The 13500-nt window shown below is 52.3% G+C and overlaps 1 protein-coding gene across 1 annotated transcript; it reads right to left on the bottom strand.

The window, feature by feature from the left end:
• Nucleotides 1-1849: 1849 nt before the first annotated feature.
• On the bottom strand, nt 1850-13499 carry PCYOX1L (prenylcysteine oxidase 1 like; the record flags this gene model as incomplete). Its single annotated transcript, XM_005870595.2, has 6 exons — nt 1850-2769; nt 3205-3345; nt 5650-5861; nt 7479-7653; nt 9173-9379; nt 13448-13499. Coding segments are annotated over 6 exons (1446 nt in total), but the record flags the coding sequence as incomplete, so codon positions are not given.
• Between the last annotated feature and the right edge of the window lies 1 nt (nt 13500).

The following is a 13500-nucleotide window of genomic DNA, read 5'->3' as shown; positions in this document are numbered from 1 at the left end:
TAAAACTTCAGAGCCAGTTTGGGCCTCTGCCTACTTGAAGGGGATTTTGCCCCATGCTGAACTCAATTCATTAGGAGAAGCTCCAGATTTTAACTCTGTTCTGTGAACTCACCAAGAAACCTTGGGCAAATTACTTCCTCATTTTGGGCTTTTATCTCCATCTCTTCAAAAAAAGGGAAGTTAGCCCTAGCCGGTTTGGCTCAGTAGATAGAGCGTTGGCCTGCGGACTAAAGGGTCGCAGGTTCGATTCTGGCCAAGGGCATATGCCTGGGTTGCGGGCTTCATCCCCAGTAGGGGACATGCAGGAGGCAGCCTATCAATGATTCTCTCTCATCCATGCTTCTATCTCTCTATCTCTCCCTTCCTCTCTAAAATCAATAAAAAAGTGTATTAAAAAAAAAAGGGGAAGTTAGCCACATTATCAGTGTCCCTTGGCAGTATTGTGTCCTCCTGGGCCCAACCCCAGAGCCAGATTTAGCAGGTCTGGGTGGGACTTGGACATCCTAATCATGTTAACCTCTGAACTGCACCCCAACACCTTTTCTTTTTTTACTCTGCGGGGGTCAGTGCTTGGGGGTCAGGTATGACTGCCGTATGCTCATCTAGGGACTTGTCTCCATGCAAGACAGGTCATTGTTACATTCCTCAACCCCTGCATAATGGACAGACTGGTCAATTCCTGCAAGTGCCAAGGAAGTTTTCCTCTTCCTACGGCCTGGTATGTTTCCCATTTCCCTGTGGTTGCCAGGAAGCTTGGAGCTACACTGACTGTCCCTCGGGGGTAACCATCTCTTCCCTGGGTCCTACCACAGCCATCTCTCCAACAAATAGTATTGCTGAGAGGCTTGGATGATGTCTAATAAGTTATTTTTTTTAAAAAAATTGATTTAAGAGAGAGGGGGAAGGAGAGAGAGGGAAACATCGATTTGTTCCACTTATTTAATTCCTGCAAGTGCCAAGGAAGTTTTCCTCTTCCTACGGCCTGGTATGTTTCCCATTTCCCTGTGGTTGCCAGGAAGCTTGGAGCTACACTGACTGTCCCTCGGGGGTAACCATCTCTTCCCTGGGTCCTACCACAGCCATCTCTCCAACAAATAGTATTGCTGAGAGGCTTGGATGATGTCTAATAAGTTATTTTTTTTAAAAAAATTGATTTAAGAGAGAGGGGGAAGGAGAGAGAGGGAAACATCGATTTGTTGTTCCACTTATTTATGTGCTCATTGGTTGATTCTTATATGTGCCCTGACCAGGATCAAACCCACAACCCTGGCATATCGGGATGATGCTCTAACCAACTGAGCTTCCTGGCCAGGGCAATAAGTTCTTAACCAGGCACCTCACATCCAAGAAGCCCTCCGTAAATAGGAGCTATTATCATGTCTTCTGTTTCCTGATCTTCCCTTCTTCTTGATTTGTGACCATCTGGTTACTCGTGTCATTGTTGGTGTTGTCACAGGTACATTTTGGGAGTAGGCAGTGAAAAACAACAAAGAAACTGGATTCAGAGTTCTCTGTCTTCTATTCATTCCCATCATTATCTCTGTCTTCTACTTAGAAAAGCCAGTCAGAAGTAGCTGGAGAAGATGGACTTTTATTTCTTCCTTTAAAAAAATAAATAAAATGAATACACTGGTCTGAATTTCCTTCCCTTCTCTTACTCTCTCTCTTAAAAAGGAACAATCGCCCTGGCCAGTTTGGCTCAGTGGATGGAGCGTTGGCCTGCGGACTGAAGGGTCCCAGGTTCGGTTCCGGTCAAGGGCATGTACCTTGGTTGTGGGCACATCCCCAGTGGGGAGTGTGAGGCGGCAAGGCGGCAGCTGATCGATGTTTCTCTCTCATCGATGTTTCTAACTCTCTATCCCTGTCCCTTCCTCTCTGTAAAAAAATCAATAAAATATATTTTTTTAAAAAAAAAGGAACAATCACTTTGAGAATCCTTAAGATAGAGAGGCAGAGAGCAGGTCACCTGGACCCACTGGAGAGATTTCACTCGACATGGGAGGGGTCAGAAGGAGGCTGGGCAGGCGAGTGTGGCTAGCGCAGTCTTGGCTGCTGTGGGGGGTGATCCATCTTCAGCGGAGATGGACATTCCCAGGCTCGCCTGGAGCCCTCATAGTTCAGTCTTCACCTTGTGCATCAAGTCCTTTTGGTCAATTTTGTCTAGGTCCTGGTACCAGCGATTGTAAGCGAGCAGGGCCACGTTCTTGGCAGCTACAGCCATGACCTCCACAGAGCTGGCTGCCCACTCCAGGGCATTGAGGTGGAAGAGTTGGTCGTGGAGTGCGAACCGAGGGAGAGTGGTGCGGGAGCCATGGATGGGGTGGGCCTGCCACTCGGCTGTCTGCACTGAATAATAGGAGCGGAAGAGGGTCTTTAGCTGGGACCGAAGGAGAGGCTTGGGGGACTGGACTCGCCAAACGGCTGCCTCCTGAGGCTGCTTCCGCCGGAAGTTGGTCGAGATGTTGACGGGACAGATATTGTCCAGGGCACAGAAGAAAGTGGGGAAATCTGTGGTAAGGATGCTGGCGAAGGGGAAAAGCTTAGGGTCAGGGAACCCGAAGTAGGAAGAGTTGAGGTAGCCGTGGACCAAGGAGACAACGGTGGGCTGGAAAGAGTCCTGGATGACATCGATGGGCGGGTCGAAGCCTTCAAAGGCGATGGTGCTGCTGTTGTCCAGGTGCAGGGGGGTGGCGATGACCACGATGTCGTAGAAGTCGAAGCTGGTGCCCGCCTCATTCTCATACTCAACCAGGTACAAGGGTTTCCCTTCTGGAAGGAGAGAAGAGAGCACAAAAGTCAACTCATTTCTCGGCTTCTACCCATCGATCTCTCATCTGGGGCCCAGAATGGAGGGTGTGAGACCCTGGGTGTGGCTGGGCTGTCCAGATGGTGGGGGTCGTCTTTCCACGCAGGTGTGGCTGCAGGGCAAGCACTGGACTGGGAGCCAGGAGACTCAAGCTCTGGCTCTGCTACCGCTGCTGACTGTGGTCAAATGAATAGAGCTAGATTGATGCGAATCTGTGTTCTGGCTTTGACATTGGAATTGGGACAACAGTGCCCTCTGGTGTCACTTGACAAGGCTGGGACTTCCCATTGTTTTTTTGGAATCCTCCCAGGCAGATTGAACTGGAGTTTGGGGACAGAAGAGGCCTAAGTGTTCACTGTCTAGGAATGGGGTGGCCACGCCCCCTGCTGTCTGCTCACCTGTATGCTGCAGGGTCACAGAGGTCACTGTGGCATGGATCACGTTGGCCTTGGTGAGCTTCAGCAGACCGGAACAAACCAGCTTGTTGCCTCCCTCCACGGACCACAGGATGCCTTGGGCCCCCGCTAGTGCCATGGCTCCTGGGCAAAGGGAAAAGGGGGCAGAATCATTGGGCAGTAAGTAGGGCTGAAGAACCCACTACCATCCTACCTGGCCTCCCTCCCAGGCCAAGACTCCCCCCAGCCATGGGCACAGAGAGACATAACACACAAAATTAAATGTAACAAATGTACAATGCTATGAGGTGACAACACCATGCTCAATGCAAGAGCCAGCTACCTAAGAACACAGACTGTATGATTCTAGTTATACAGACTATCCAGAATGGGCACATCCATAGAAACACTAAGTAGATTCGTGGTTGCCTAGGGCTGGAGAGCCGGGGGTATTGGGGAGTTGATAGCTAAAGCTAAAGGTATGAGGTTTCTTTTGGGGGCAATGAAAATGTTCAAAATGGTGGTAAGCTAAAGGTATGAGGTTTCTTTTGGGGGCAATGAAATGTTCAAAATGGTGGTGATGGATGCACAACTGTGAATATAGTCAAAACCACTCAATTGTATACTTTAAATGGGTGAATTGTGTGGTACGTGAATTGTATTTTGAAGGATACACACAAGATACTAAAAAGGGAACAGAGAAGCTCCATGAGGGGACACGTAGCAGGATCTGAAGACTGGGAAGGAGCTTGTCAATTTCAAACCTTTTCATTCATTTATTCACCAAAAATGGGCTGAGTGCCTACAATGGTCCAGGCACTTTCTAAGTGTTAGGGGCACATTAGTAAACCAGGGAGACAGAGATTCCTGTCCCCAGGAAGCATAAATTCTAGTGGGAGAAAAATAAGTAAGTGTAATTGTCCGCTAGAAGATGATGCCTGAGGGAAAGGGAGGGAAAGGGCTGCTGGGGGCAAGAGGCAGGGTAAGACAAGGAGGTGGGGTAGCTTCAAGAGAAGGCACCGCCTGCACAAAGACATGATGGGGAGAGAGAGTTTAGCACGACTGCATCTCAGGGAAGATTGTTCCAGGCAGAGGGATGATCACACAAAAGCCCTAAGGTGAGGAGCATGGAGGCATGTGAGGAGGGCAGAGTGGCTGGACTGGGGTGAGCGGGTGGGGAGAGGCGGTGGGGCCTGGACCATGTAGGGCCTAGCAGGCCACTGAGAGGACTTTGGGTTTCACTTGAAGGAAAACAGGAGCCCTGACGCAGTTTCACAGGCAGACCTGACACGACTCGTCTTTTGTTTTAAAAGGATCATCCAGCAGATGTGTTGAGAATAGCCTGTAAGGGGCGGGGGTGTGGGCGGACCTGGTGGGAAACTTGCAGCAATTCAGGTGAGGGATGATACTGGCTTATACCAGGGAGGAAGCAGTGGTGGGAACCTGCCGGATTCTGGATGAAATAAAGCAAATGAGATTTCTTGACACATCATGTGGAGGGTATGAGAGAAAGAAATGTGTCAAGATTTGGGCAGGAGCAACCGTGAGGAGTTAGTACCAACCCCGTTGAGAGAAGCAGGCTCCAGGAGGAAAGGTCGGGAGCTCAGGTTCGGCCGTGCTGACTCTGAGACAGCCATTAAATGTCCCAGTGGAGACATAAGGGTGGCAGTTGACATGTGAGACAGCAGTTCTGGAGAGAGGTCTGGGCTGGAGGTCATGCTTAGGAGGCAGGTGGGTGGAATTTAACGCCCTGAGACTGGCTGAGCTCACCAAGGGCGCGTGAGAAGAGGACCAAGGACCGAGCCTGGGCCCTGCCATGTTATGAGGCCGGGAGGAGAGAAGGGCCCAGCCAAGCAGGCTGGGAGGAGAGGCCAGCAAGTGCCTGTGCAATTTCTTGGCCTTAAATGCCCCAGCTCTCCATCCTCCCACGGCCCCAGCAAAATCCTACCACATCTTCCAAGGCCCGAACGGTGGCCATGCCTGGGGAAAGACATGCCCAATGGCTCTGCAGGCAGATTTAGTTATGACCCCTCTTGTGGCCTGTGCTGGAGGACAGTGGGTTGTGCACATGCTCACTGGCCCAGCCATGAGCTGGGAAGATTAGGAGGGCTAATAGGTGAATAGCCAGGGTAGTTACTGAAACTAACCTAGTCAGAAGTAGCAGAAACACATTGGACCTGAGATCTGAGCCTCGCTTTTGCCATCTGTAAAGTGGGGTAGATACATCTCCTGCCAGCTCGGAGGACCGATGCCAGAATCAAATGGGGTCGGGGCCACTAAGTGCTCAGGCAGCCGTACTGAGCCAGGTAGATGTGAGGTTGTTATGGGGAGCCAGCCCATGCTGGGCACTGTGGGGCAGGGGAGGGCGGGTGGGCAGGCCCAGGGCCACAGGCTCACTTTGGGGGGGGGGGGGGGGGGGGGGGGGCAGGCCGAGGGCCACAGGCTCACCAGCAAAGGCGGGCATCGCTGCTGACTGGCCGTAGCTGGCCCGCAGGACGGCAGAGACGATGTCGTCGATAAAGCGCTGCGTGACGCCCACCTGGAGCAGGGACTCCGCCACAGAGCGCTGGGTCATGTTGATGAAGCTGGACTCCCCCAGCGAGTAGAGCAGCTCCTCCACGCCCGAGAAGGCATAACCGTGGGCCTGGTACTTATAGATCCTGGGAGAGATGCGGAGTGGGAGCCCTTACGCAGAAAGGCCTTTGGGCAGACCACCCACCACTGGGCCACTGCTCCTGGGAGGCCCGGCAGGCACCCACCCTCCTCTGTATGGTTACATCCCCCTGGGTCTGTTCACTGGCTGTGGGGGACCTGGCCCACCTAAGGGGACAGCGCAGAGTGAAGGGCAAATGCCTCGGAACCCCACCAGACCGGGCTTCACATGGTGGCTCTGCTGGATGACAGCTGCAAACATTCTCTGAGCCACTCCCTGTCAAGGGCACAGTCCTCCTCTCACGCAGCTGGGACTGCCAGGCACTAGGCCACCGCCCCACGGATGCATTCCCCTCTCTAGGACCACATGGGGCCCGATGGCAGCTGCCTCATGCCAATATTGTCACTCTCTCTGCTAGCCCAGCCTGTCCTCTCCTTTAGCTTGATCTAACAGGACTGCCACCTACTCCCCGAGCTCTCATCTTGCCCCTCCCTCCATAACTCCCCCAATCGCAGGGAGCATGTGCTGATGGATTTCCGGGTGGGTTGGCCTTTGACATGTTGCCTGTGCTTGGGCTGCTGTGTAGACATGTTGAGTCTGGTTATTAACGGGATACCCAGGTGGAGGTGTCCAGTTAGAAATGTGGGTCAAGCAGTTAGAAACGTGGGTCTGGAACTGAAGGGGAAACAGGCTGACAGGGAGAAGTGTCTCCCACAAAAGGGAGAACTCAGCTTTGTATGTTTGCATACAATGGACAAGGGAGAAAACCATAAGAGAGTGGTGAGGATATGACGTTTGGGGGCTACCTGGAGAATATATGGAGGAGGTGCCATGAAAAGCACAGTCAGGCAAGAGGGGAGAAGTGCCAGGGACAGGAAGGAGCACCTCTGTACCTGGCCCAGGGGCAGGGGGACCCTTCGGGGGGACTCTGAAGGAGAGCTGGAGGGCCAGCGTGGCAAGCAGGTGAACTGCGAGAAAGGTACAGAGTGACCACGGCCACTCGGCCTTGTTCTCTGGAAGTGATGGGGAGGGGCTGAGACCCAAGGAGGAGAGAAGGGTGAAGAAAGGTGTTAGTTCTCGGTGGGGAAACTGGGAGACAGCAGTGTCAGGGTCAGCCTGTAGGCTGCACACGGCCGACAGATATGTTTTCTTCGGCTAAGAAGAAGAATGGGTTGCATACATTGAAAAGCTGGGAGATTTCACATGTAACTCCAGATTTTCAGCTTCTTCTGAAAAAACTAGAAGAACTAGCCACATGAGGTAGGTATTCCCCCACGGCTGCACTTGGTGCTAGCAGAGTGCCGGCTGCCCGCTCTGAAGGCCTTGCTCTTTAGGGTGCCCCACCCCACCCCCTCTCTCCCACCTGCTGCTGTATATCCCCTTTAGGTGCCTGAGTTTACAACCCCTGCTTAGCTTAGCAGAGATAAAGAGGATGCTATCGTGATAATACCAGAGACCATGCCTATACCAACTCAGGACATTCCTCCCCCTGGGTGCTTGCTCGGGGCCTGGACAGAATGGTGCTGGGTACTTTTTCCTTTTGGACAATGTATAGTCAAGCCGGTTCCTTGCCCACCTTGTCCCCCTGTCCCTTGGGAAGCCCCACAGCTCCGCCCAGCCCTACCTCATGAACTTCTCCATGACCTCCTCCACCCACATCTGCAGTCGCAGGAAGCTGATGCCGTAGTGCCACCAGAGGCGGAAGAGATTCAGCAGGTACCAGTCCGTCTCCTCCAGCACGAAATTCTCCCCGCCGAAGATGGCGCTCCTGCCCACCACCTCTCGCCGGTGTTTCAGCCCTGAGGAGACAAGGAGGAGCCCCTCAGGTCCCCTTCAGAGGGCCCCCCAGGAGACCTAGCGGTGCCTGAAGCTGAAATTTGGGGCCTTTCCGCGGGATGCAAATGGACTGGCTCCCTTCAAGGGAACATGAACTCTATGGTTCATCCATCTGTGCTGCTTGTTTAAGACAGTCAACCAATGCACGGGGGAAAGATTGGGGCTGGTTAGTCATTAAGGAGATAAAGATTAAAAAAATGTACTATTTTTCCCCCCCCCCCCCCCCAAAAGGGATCCACTCAGCCATGAGTGAAATTCAGGTGCCATCCTGAATGTCAGGGGTGGACAGCTCTGGGATGGCAGCCCTGGGCACCAAGACCACACGGGAAGAGTCTCAGCTCCTTGTAACCACCACGCTCTACAGCTTGCAGAGCACAGGCACGTGTGTATCTCACTCCACCCTCTCACGGTCCGGGAAGAGGCAGCACAGGTGTCAGAGATGTGGAAACCGAGGCTTACAGGTTAAAGGACCTGTCCCAAGTCACAGGTTTTTTTGTCTTCACCCTCCTATTCCTGTCTCTGAGTCACCAGCATCTTTGTTCAGCATTCTTCCAGAGATATTTTGTGCAAATACTCATAAATGTGTATATTTCTGAGTTCCCCTCCTCCCCCCACATACTATACACTGTTCTGTACTTTACCGACATGCTATGTCTTGGAGATTGTCCTATGCCTGGACGTAAAGGACGCCCTCATCTGGCTGGCCAGTCTGTATACTTAAACAATAATTATTTAATCTCAGATCCCAGTGGGCGGGCAGGCTTGGAGATTGTCCTATGCCTGGACGTAAAGGACGCCCCCATCTGGCTGGCCAGTCTGTATACTTAAACATAATTATTTAATCTCAGATCCCAGTGGGCGGGCAGATAGGATACTTTCCACCTTTTGCTATTCTAAACAATGCTGTGATGATAACCGTATGTGTCTGCCTCATTGCACATGTGCAAATATCACTTCTGAGAAGTGGAATTTCTGCATCGAACAGTATACGTTTTTGTGGTTTTGATCGATGCCGCTGGGGTTAAATCCCAGCTCTCTCACTTATTAGCTGCATGGCCTTAGCCGAGGTGCATACATTTTCTGAGCTTCAATTTCCGCAGGAGGAGCTATGACCCCATCTTGCAGGCTGGTAGGGAGGATTAGAGGTAATGTCTACGTACCACCTACAAGGATGCCAGGTACCTGGCAAGCACACAGCAGGTGCAAGCCATTACGATTATGAAGAGGCAGCAAATTGGAAGGGAAAGAAACTGGCCTGGGAGTCAAACCTGAGTTGTAATCCCGGCTCTGCAACTAACTCACTGTGTAACCTCAGGCAAGTTCCTTCCCCTCTCTGGTCTCAGCTGCTCCATCTGTAAAATGAGGAGATTGGGCTACATGACCTTCTGGCCTTGACCATCAGGGGTGGGCAATATGGGAAGGGCCTGATGGCTGCTGCCAGTCCTGGGGGCTGGACGATGAGCCTCAGGACGGTGCACTCACCCAGGTGCTTGACGAAGTCCTGCATGTGCAGGCTCAGGGAGTGGAAGGAGGCGGCCCCGCTCTCATAGTGCTGCTTGTTGACCGAGATGGTGGCCAAGCGGCCACCCACCGTCCCCTTCTCAAACACGTCGATCTGCACCCGGGGGCCGAAATGCTGCTGAAGGAAATGCGTCACGGCAGAGCCCCCGATTCCAGCTCCAACCACGGCTGCCAGCAGGCCCGGGAGGCAGGCAAGGAGAGAGACAGAATATGGGCATGAGACTGCAGGACACACCTTCACGGCCTCCTGGGCCAGTGGTTCCCAGGCACTTGCAGAGGGTTAGAACACCTCAGAAAGGCAATCTGCGGACTAGTTGTTAGTAAAGCGAATACTCAAGAGCAAAGGACAATATGAAAACTGCCAACTACTGTAACCCTCACTTTGTAAAAAGAAGAAAAAACACACACACACATTAGCAGCAAAAAAGCAGGGACCTCAAATTTCAGGATGATCATTTAAAGAGAATAAATTTAGTTTGATACAAAACCCATTACATTGTCCCTATTTTTATTTCACTATGAAAACCTGGTCACGCCCTGGCCGGTTTGGGTCAGTGGATAGAGCGTCAGCCTGTGGACTGCGGGGTCCCGGGTTTGATTCCGGTCAAGGGCATGTACCTTGGTTGCGGGCACATCCCCAGTGGGGGGTGTGCAGGAGGCAGCTGATCGATGTTTCTCTCTCATCGATGTTTCTAACTCTCTATCCCTCTCCTTTCCTTTCTGTAAAAAATCAATAAAATATTTTTTTTTTTTTTAAAAAAAGAAAAGAAAACTTGGTCACTGACAGGTACTATTAGGTAGATCAGTGTTTGGAAACCATTCTTTAACCCAAGGTTTGGCAAACTAGAGCTCATGGGTGAAATCTATGCAGATGCCTGTTTTTTTGCAAACAGTTTTATTGGAACGCAGCCAAACCTGTTCTTTAGCTTGTCTCTGGCTGCTTGCCTGTGAGGCAGAGTTGAGTAGTTGCAACAGAGACTATAAGGCCTGCAAAGTCTAAAATATTTACTCTCTGACCCTTTCCTGAAGAAGTCAGCCAACCCTTGGTCTAGTCCAACCTATTACCTGACACGTCGTTTCTATATCTGTCTTGGCCAAGACTGGAAAGCACCCTGTGATGGGTTGCTCAGAAGCGTACAGGGCACTTTATTCCAGTTTAGGCTCTTGTTACAAAGTTTCAGCTCTTGGAGGTCTTTTTGGGTCTTATCATTCCTTGTGTGTCCTACACCTCTTCCCTTCGCAAACTTGGTTCACATGCCATCAGTATTCTTATTCAAGTCACTGATAAAAAACATCTCACCGTTTTTTATCAGGGCTGTGAGGTGCTACTGGGAACCACCATCCAGATAGATACTAATCTAGATACGAATCCAAAACAGGACTGTGAGAGGACAGTAAGGCAGCTCTGAAGCTACGGAACTGGCCTGACACCCGACCCACATTGTATCTGATCCTCTCATCTGACAGTCCAGCTAGTAACTCTAGTCAAGAAGAAAATAAGATAAATCTGGTGTGATTTGTCCTTCCTAGACCTACGGTGGACCCTGAAACCACCAGCTCCTGTCCAGTAGGCAAAAATGCAAGGCTCTTTATCATCTGGCCTCCACTTACTTATTCCATCCCCTGCCCCACCCTTGCAACCTTTCTTATCTCTGTGGACCATGTGACTGCTCTCTTGTGCCTCTGCCTTTGACTGCATTGCTCCCTTTACCAGGAATGCGCTGTCACCCTCTGCCTCGCTGGCTTCTAGGGCCCTCATGCCACTGCCTGGCTTGCCTGGCCCACCCGACGAGTCAGGCGTCCCTCCGGCATATTTCCGCATCACACTGTCTTGACCCCTGGCCTGGTCCTTGGCACGTTCTGCTCAAATGCTCTGTTTGAGGACTGAGAGCAGGTCACTCTGCCCCCAGAGCCTGGCAGGCAGGAGAGTTCATTAAGTATTTGTTGTACCTTGAGAAAACAAACCAAACCACTTCCCCCTTCTCGGTGTTGACAAAGCCACTTCCAAGAATGCCACTAACCGTTTTAAACCAGTGTGCTCCCCTCGCCTCCATTTGCAACAGAGCCCCAAACTGTCCACTTTTCCAGAGAAACTGGTATCACAAGGCCTGGAAGCTGCCCAAGGGTCAGAGGGAAGCAGAACACCTGGCTCACTCAACACCCATGAACTGACACCCACTCTCTGGGGCACACGATGAATCAGACAGGGCCTCTGTCCTCCTGAGCCCAGGCAGAGAGGGGCAGACAGACTCATGCACAAGCAGCTACGACAATGTGTGACTAAGGGCGACAACAGGGTTCCAGGGAATCCTGAGGAGGAAGCAATGAGTTCTGCCCGGGGGTGGGGAGACAGGTTTCACAGGAGAAGGGTCGCTTGGTTGGGACTCTGGAGGACAACCTGGAAGCCCGTGAGCAGAAACACGTTCTCCACAGAGAGAAGAGGGTGAGCAGGGCAGCGTGTGGAACTACGGGGGATTTAAAGGGTCCAACGCCACACCAAGGGGTTCAGATGTGACCCTGCAGCAGTCTGAGGGTTAAGCCACGCTAACAGGAAGCTCCTCATTATGGTGTGGGTAGAGTTCAAACCACCAAGGGTGGACGGAGGCTCCTGTCAGAGAGCTGAGGACAATCAGGAAGCCACAGGGCAGCCGGGCATTGCCAAGTGTCCTGCTTTAGATGACCCCTGGGGCAAGGTAGGCAGGGCCAGCTGGAACGAAGCAGGCAGCAAGCTTCGCATTGCCAGGAACAATAGTGCTGGGAGGAGGCCCTGAGCCTTCCCCAGTGGTCAGTGGGTGTCTTGCTCTGTTGTCCATTCCCCAGAGAAGGAAGAGTGCCCAGCACCTCCAGATACTGCCTGCCTAACTCTTCCCCATTCTTCAGAGCCTGGCTCAAAACCCACCTTCTCCTCAAGGTCTTCTTTGGCCATGCTGGCCCTCAAGAGTCTTTCTTTAGAAAACCCCAAACTCTCGGTCCCAAATGGATTTCTGACATGCTTCGGTCTGTCTTAACCCTTTGTGGCCTGAGCTGTGGCTTTGTAACCCAAGACGCCTTAGCACTGCGCTGACCCTAAGTGTGTGGTGCTCCCATGGGACATCCCTCCCTGCCAAGTGGGGCGCACAGAAGGAAGAAGAGTAGAGTGGGGGCTCCTACTCCCCCACACCAGAAGCCCGCCACCTCTGCCAACTTATGGAAGTTTTCCATGAGGGACATGACAATCTTTTGAGTCATGTTGAGTTAAAATGACAATCGTTGAGAGGAAAAAAAAACCTGTAAACAAATATGGGGAAGGCTAGTCAATGACATGCATGATGAAGTGCTTAGCAAAGCGTCCTGATGCCTGCAGTTTATTCTGAAATCCATTAACATGTCAGATGGGCTCATGGATGTGGACAGGTATGTGATAAGGCAAGTAGAGTAGCAGTCTGGTAATGGCAGGAACCAGGTGGTGGGTAGAGGGATGATCACTGTGAAATTCTTTCAACGTCAGTGGACATTCGAAATTTTTCAAAATAAAATAATGGGGGGTGGTGGGAAACAGGCAAAACCCACAAAACACAACACACACAAATACTATAAAATGACTGCTATTAAAAAGTTCCCCAGTCTGTCACTCAGCAAATCTCCAGCAGACCTACCCTGGGCTCTGTCTCCACTAGGGCTGTCTCCTACTGTCCCAGAGGCCTGGTTTAGGTGCTGCTTCCAGAAGCGCCCCAGGCCCCCCCCAGGGCCATCAGAGGCTGGGGTGAAGCGCCCTTCCTCTATATCAGGGTACTCACAGCCTTAGCACTAACTTCCCGGTATTGTGCAGTTTTCTTCTGCAGGAACTAGGAGCGCCGTGCCTGCTACCCAGGCCTTCAATCAGCCTTTGTGCATGCCAGTCTCTCACACCCTGACCTCTGTTATCGGGGGCACTTGACAAAGAGCCTGGTCCATGGCAGATGCTCACTGTTTCGGAATTTTTCGGTGAGATCACTGGCCAGTCCTGCCCAAGCCCCTTTTCCACCCCAGATAGCCTCGACACATGCCCATGCCACCCTCCGAAACAGCACCTTGCCTGCTGCGGTCCCCTTCCGCGCCCAGTCGCAATCCCTCGCCTCCTCCCCACCCAGCTCCTCTCCCGGGGACCCCTCCATCGCCCAGCTGCCTTCCCCATCCCCCACCCAGATGCTGCCGGCTGAGAACCCTTTTCCCGCGCAGCCCTCCCCAGCTCAGCACCCCATCGCGTCCTTCCCGCACCGATTTTACTAGGCCCGGCGTCTCCGCCTGTAGCGGCGGCGGCGGGGAGCGGG

The sequence above is a fragment of the Myotis brandtii genome, unplaced genomic scaffold, assembly GCF_000412655.1.
Source record: "Myotis brandtii unplaced genomic scaffold, ASM41265v1 scaffold32, whole genome shotgun sequence".
Classification (NCBI taxonomy): Eukaryota; Metazoa; Chordata; class Mammalia; order Chiroptera; family Vespertilionidae; genus Myotis; species Myotis brandtii.
Note: the sequence above shows the minus strand (reverse complement) of the source record. Positions and strands in the feature narration are given on the sequence as shown.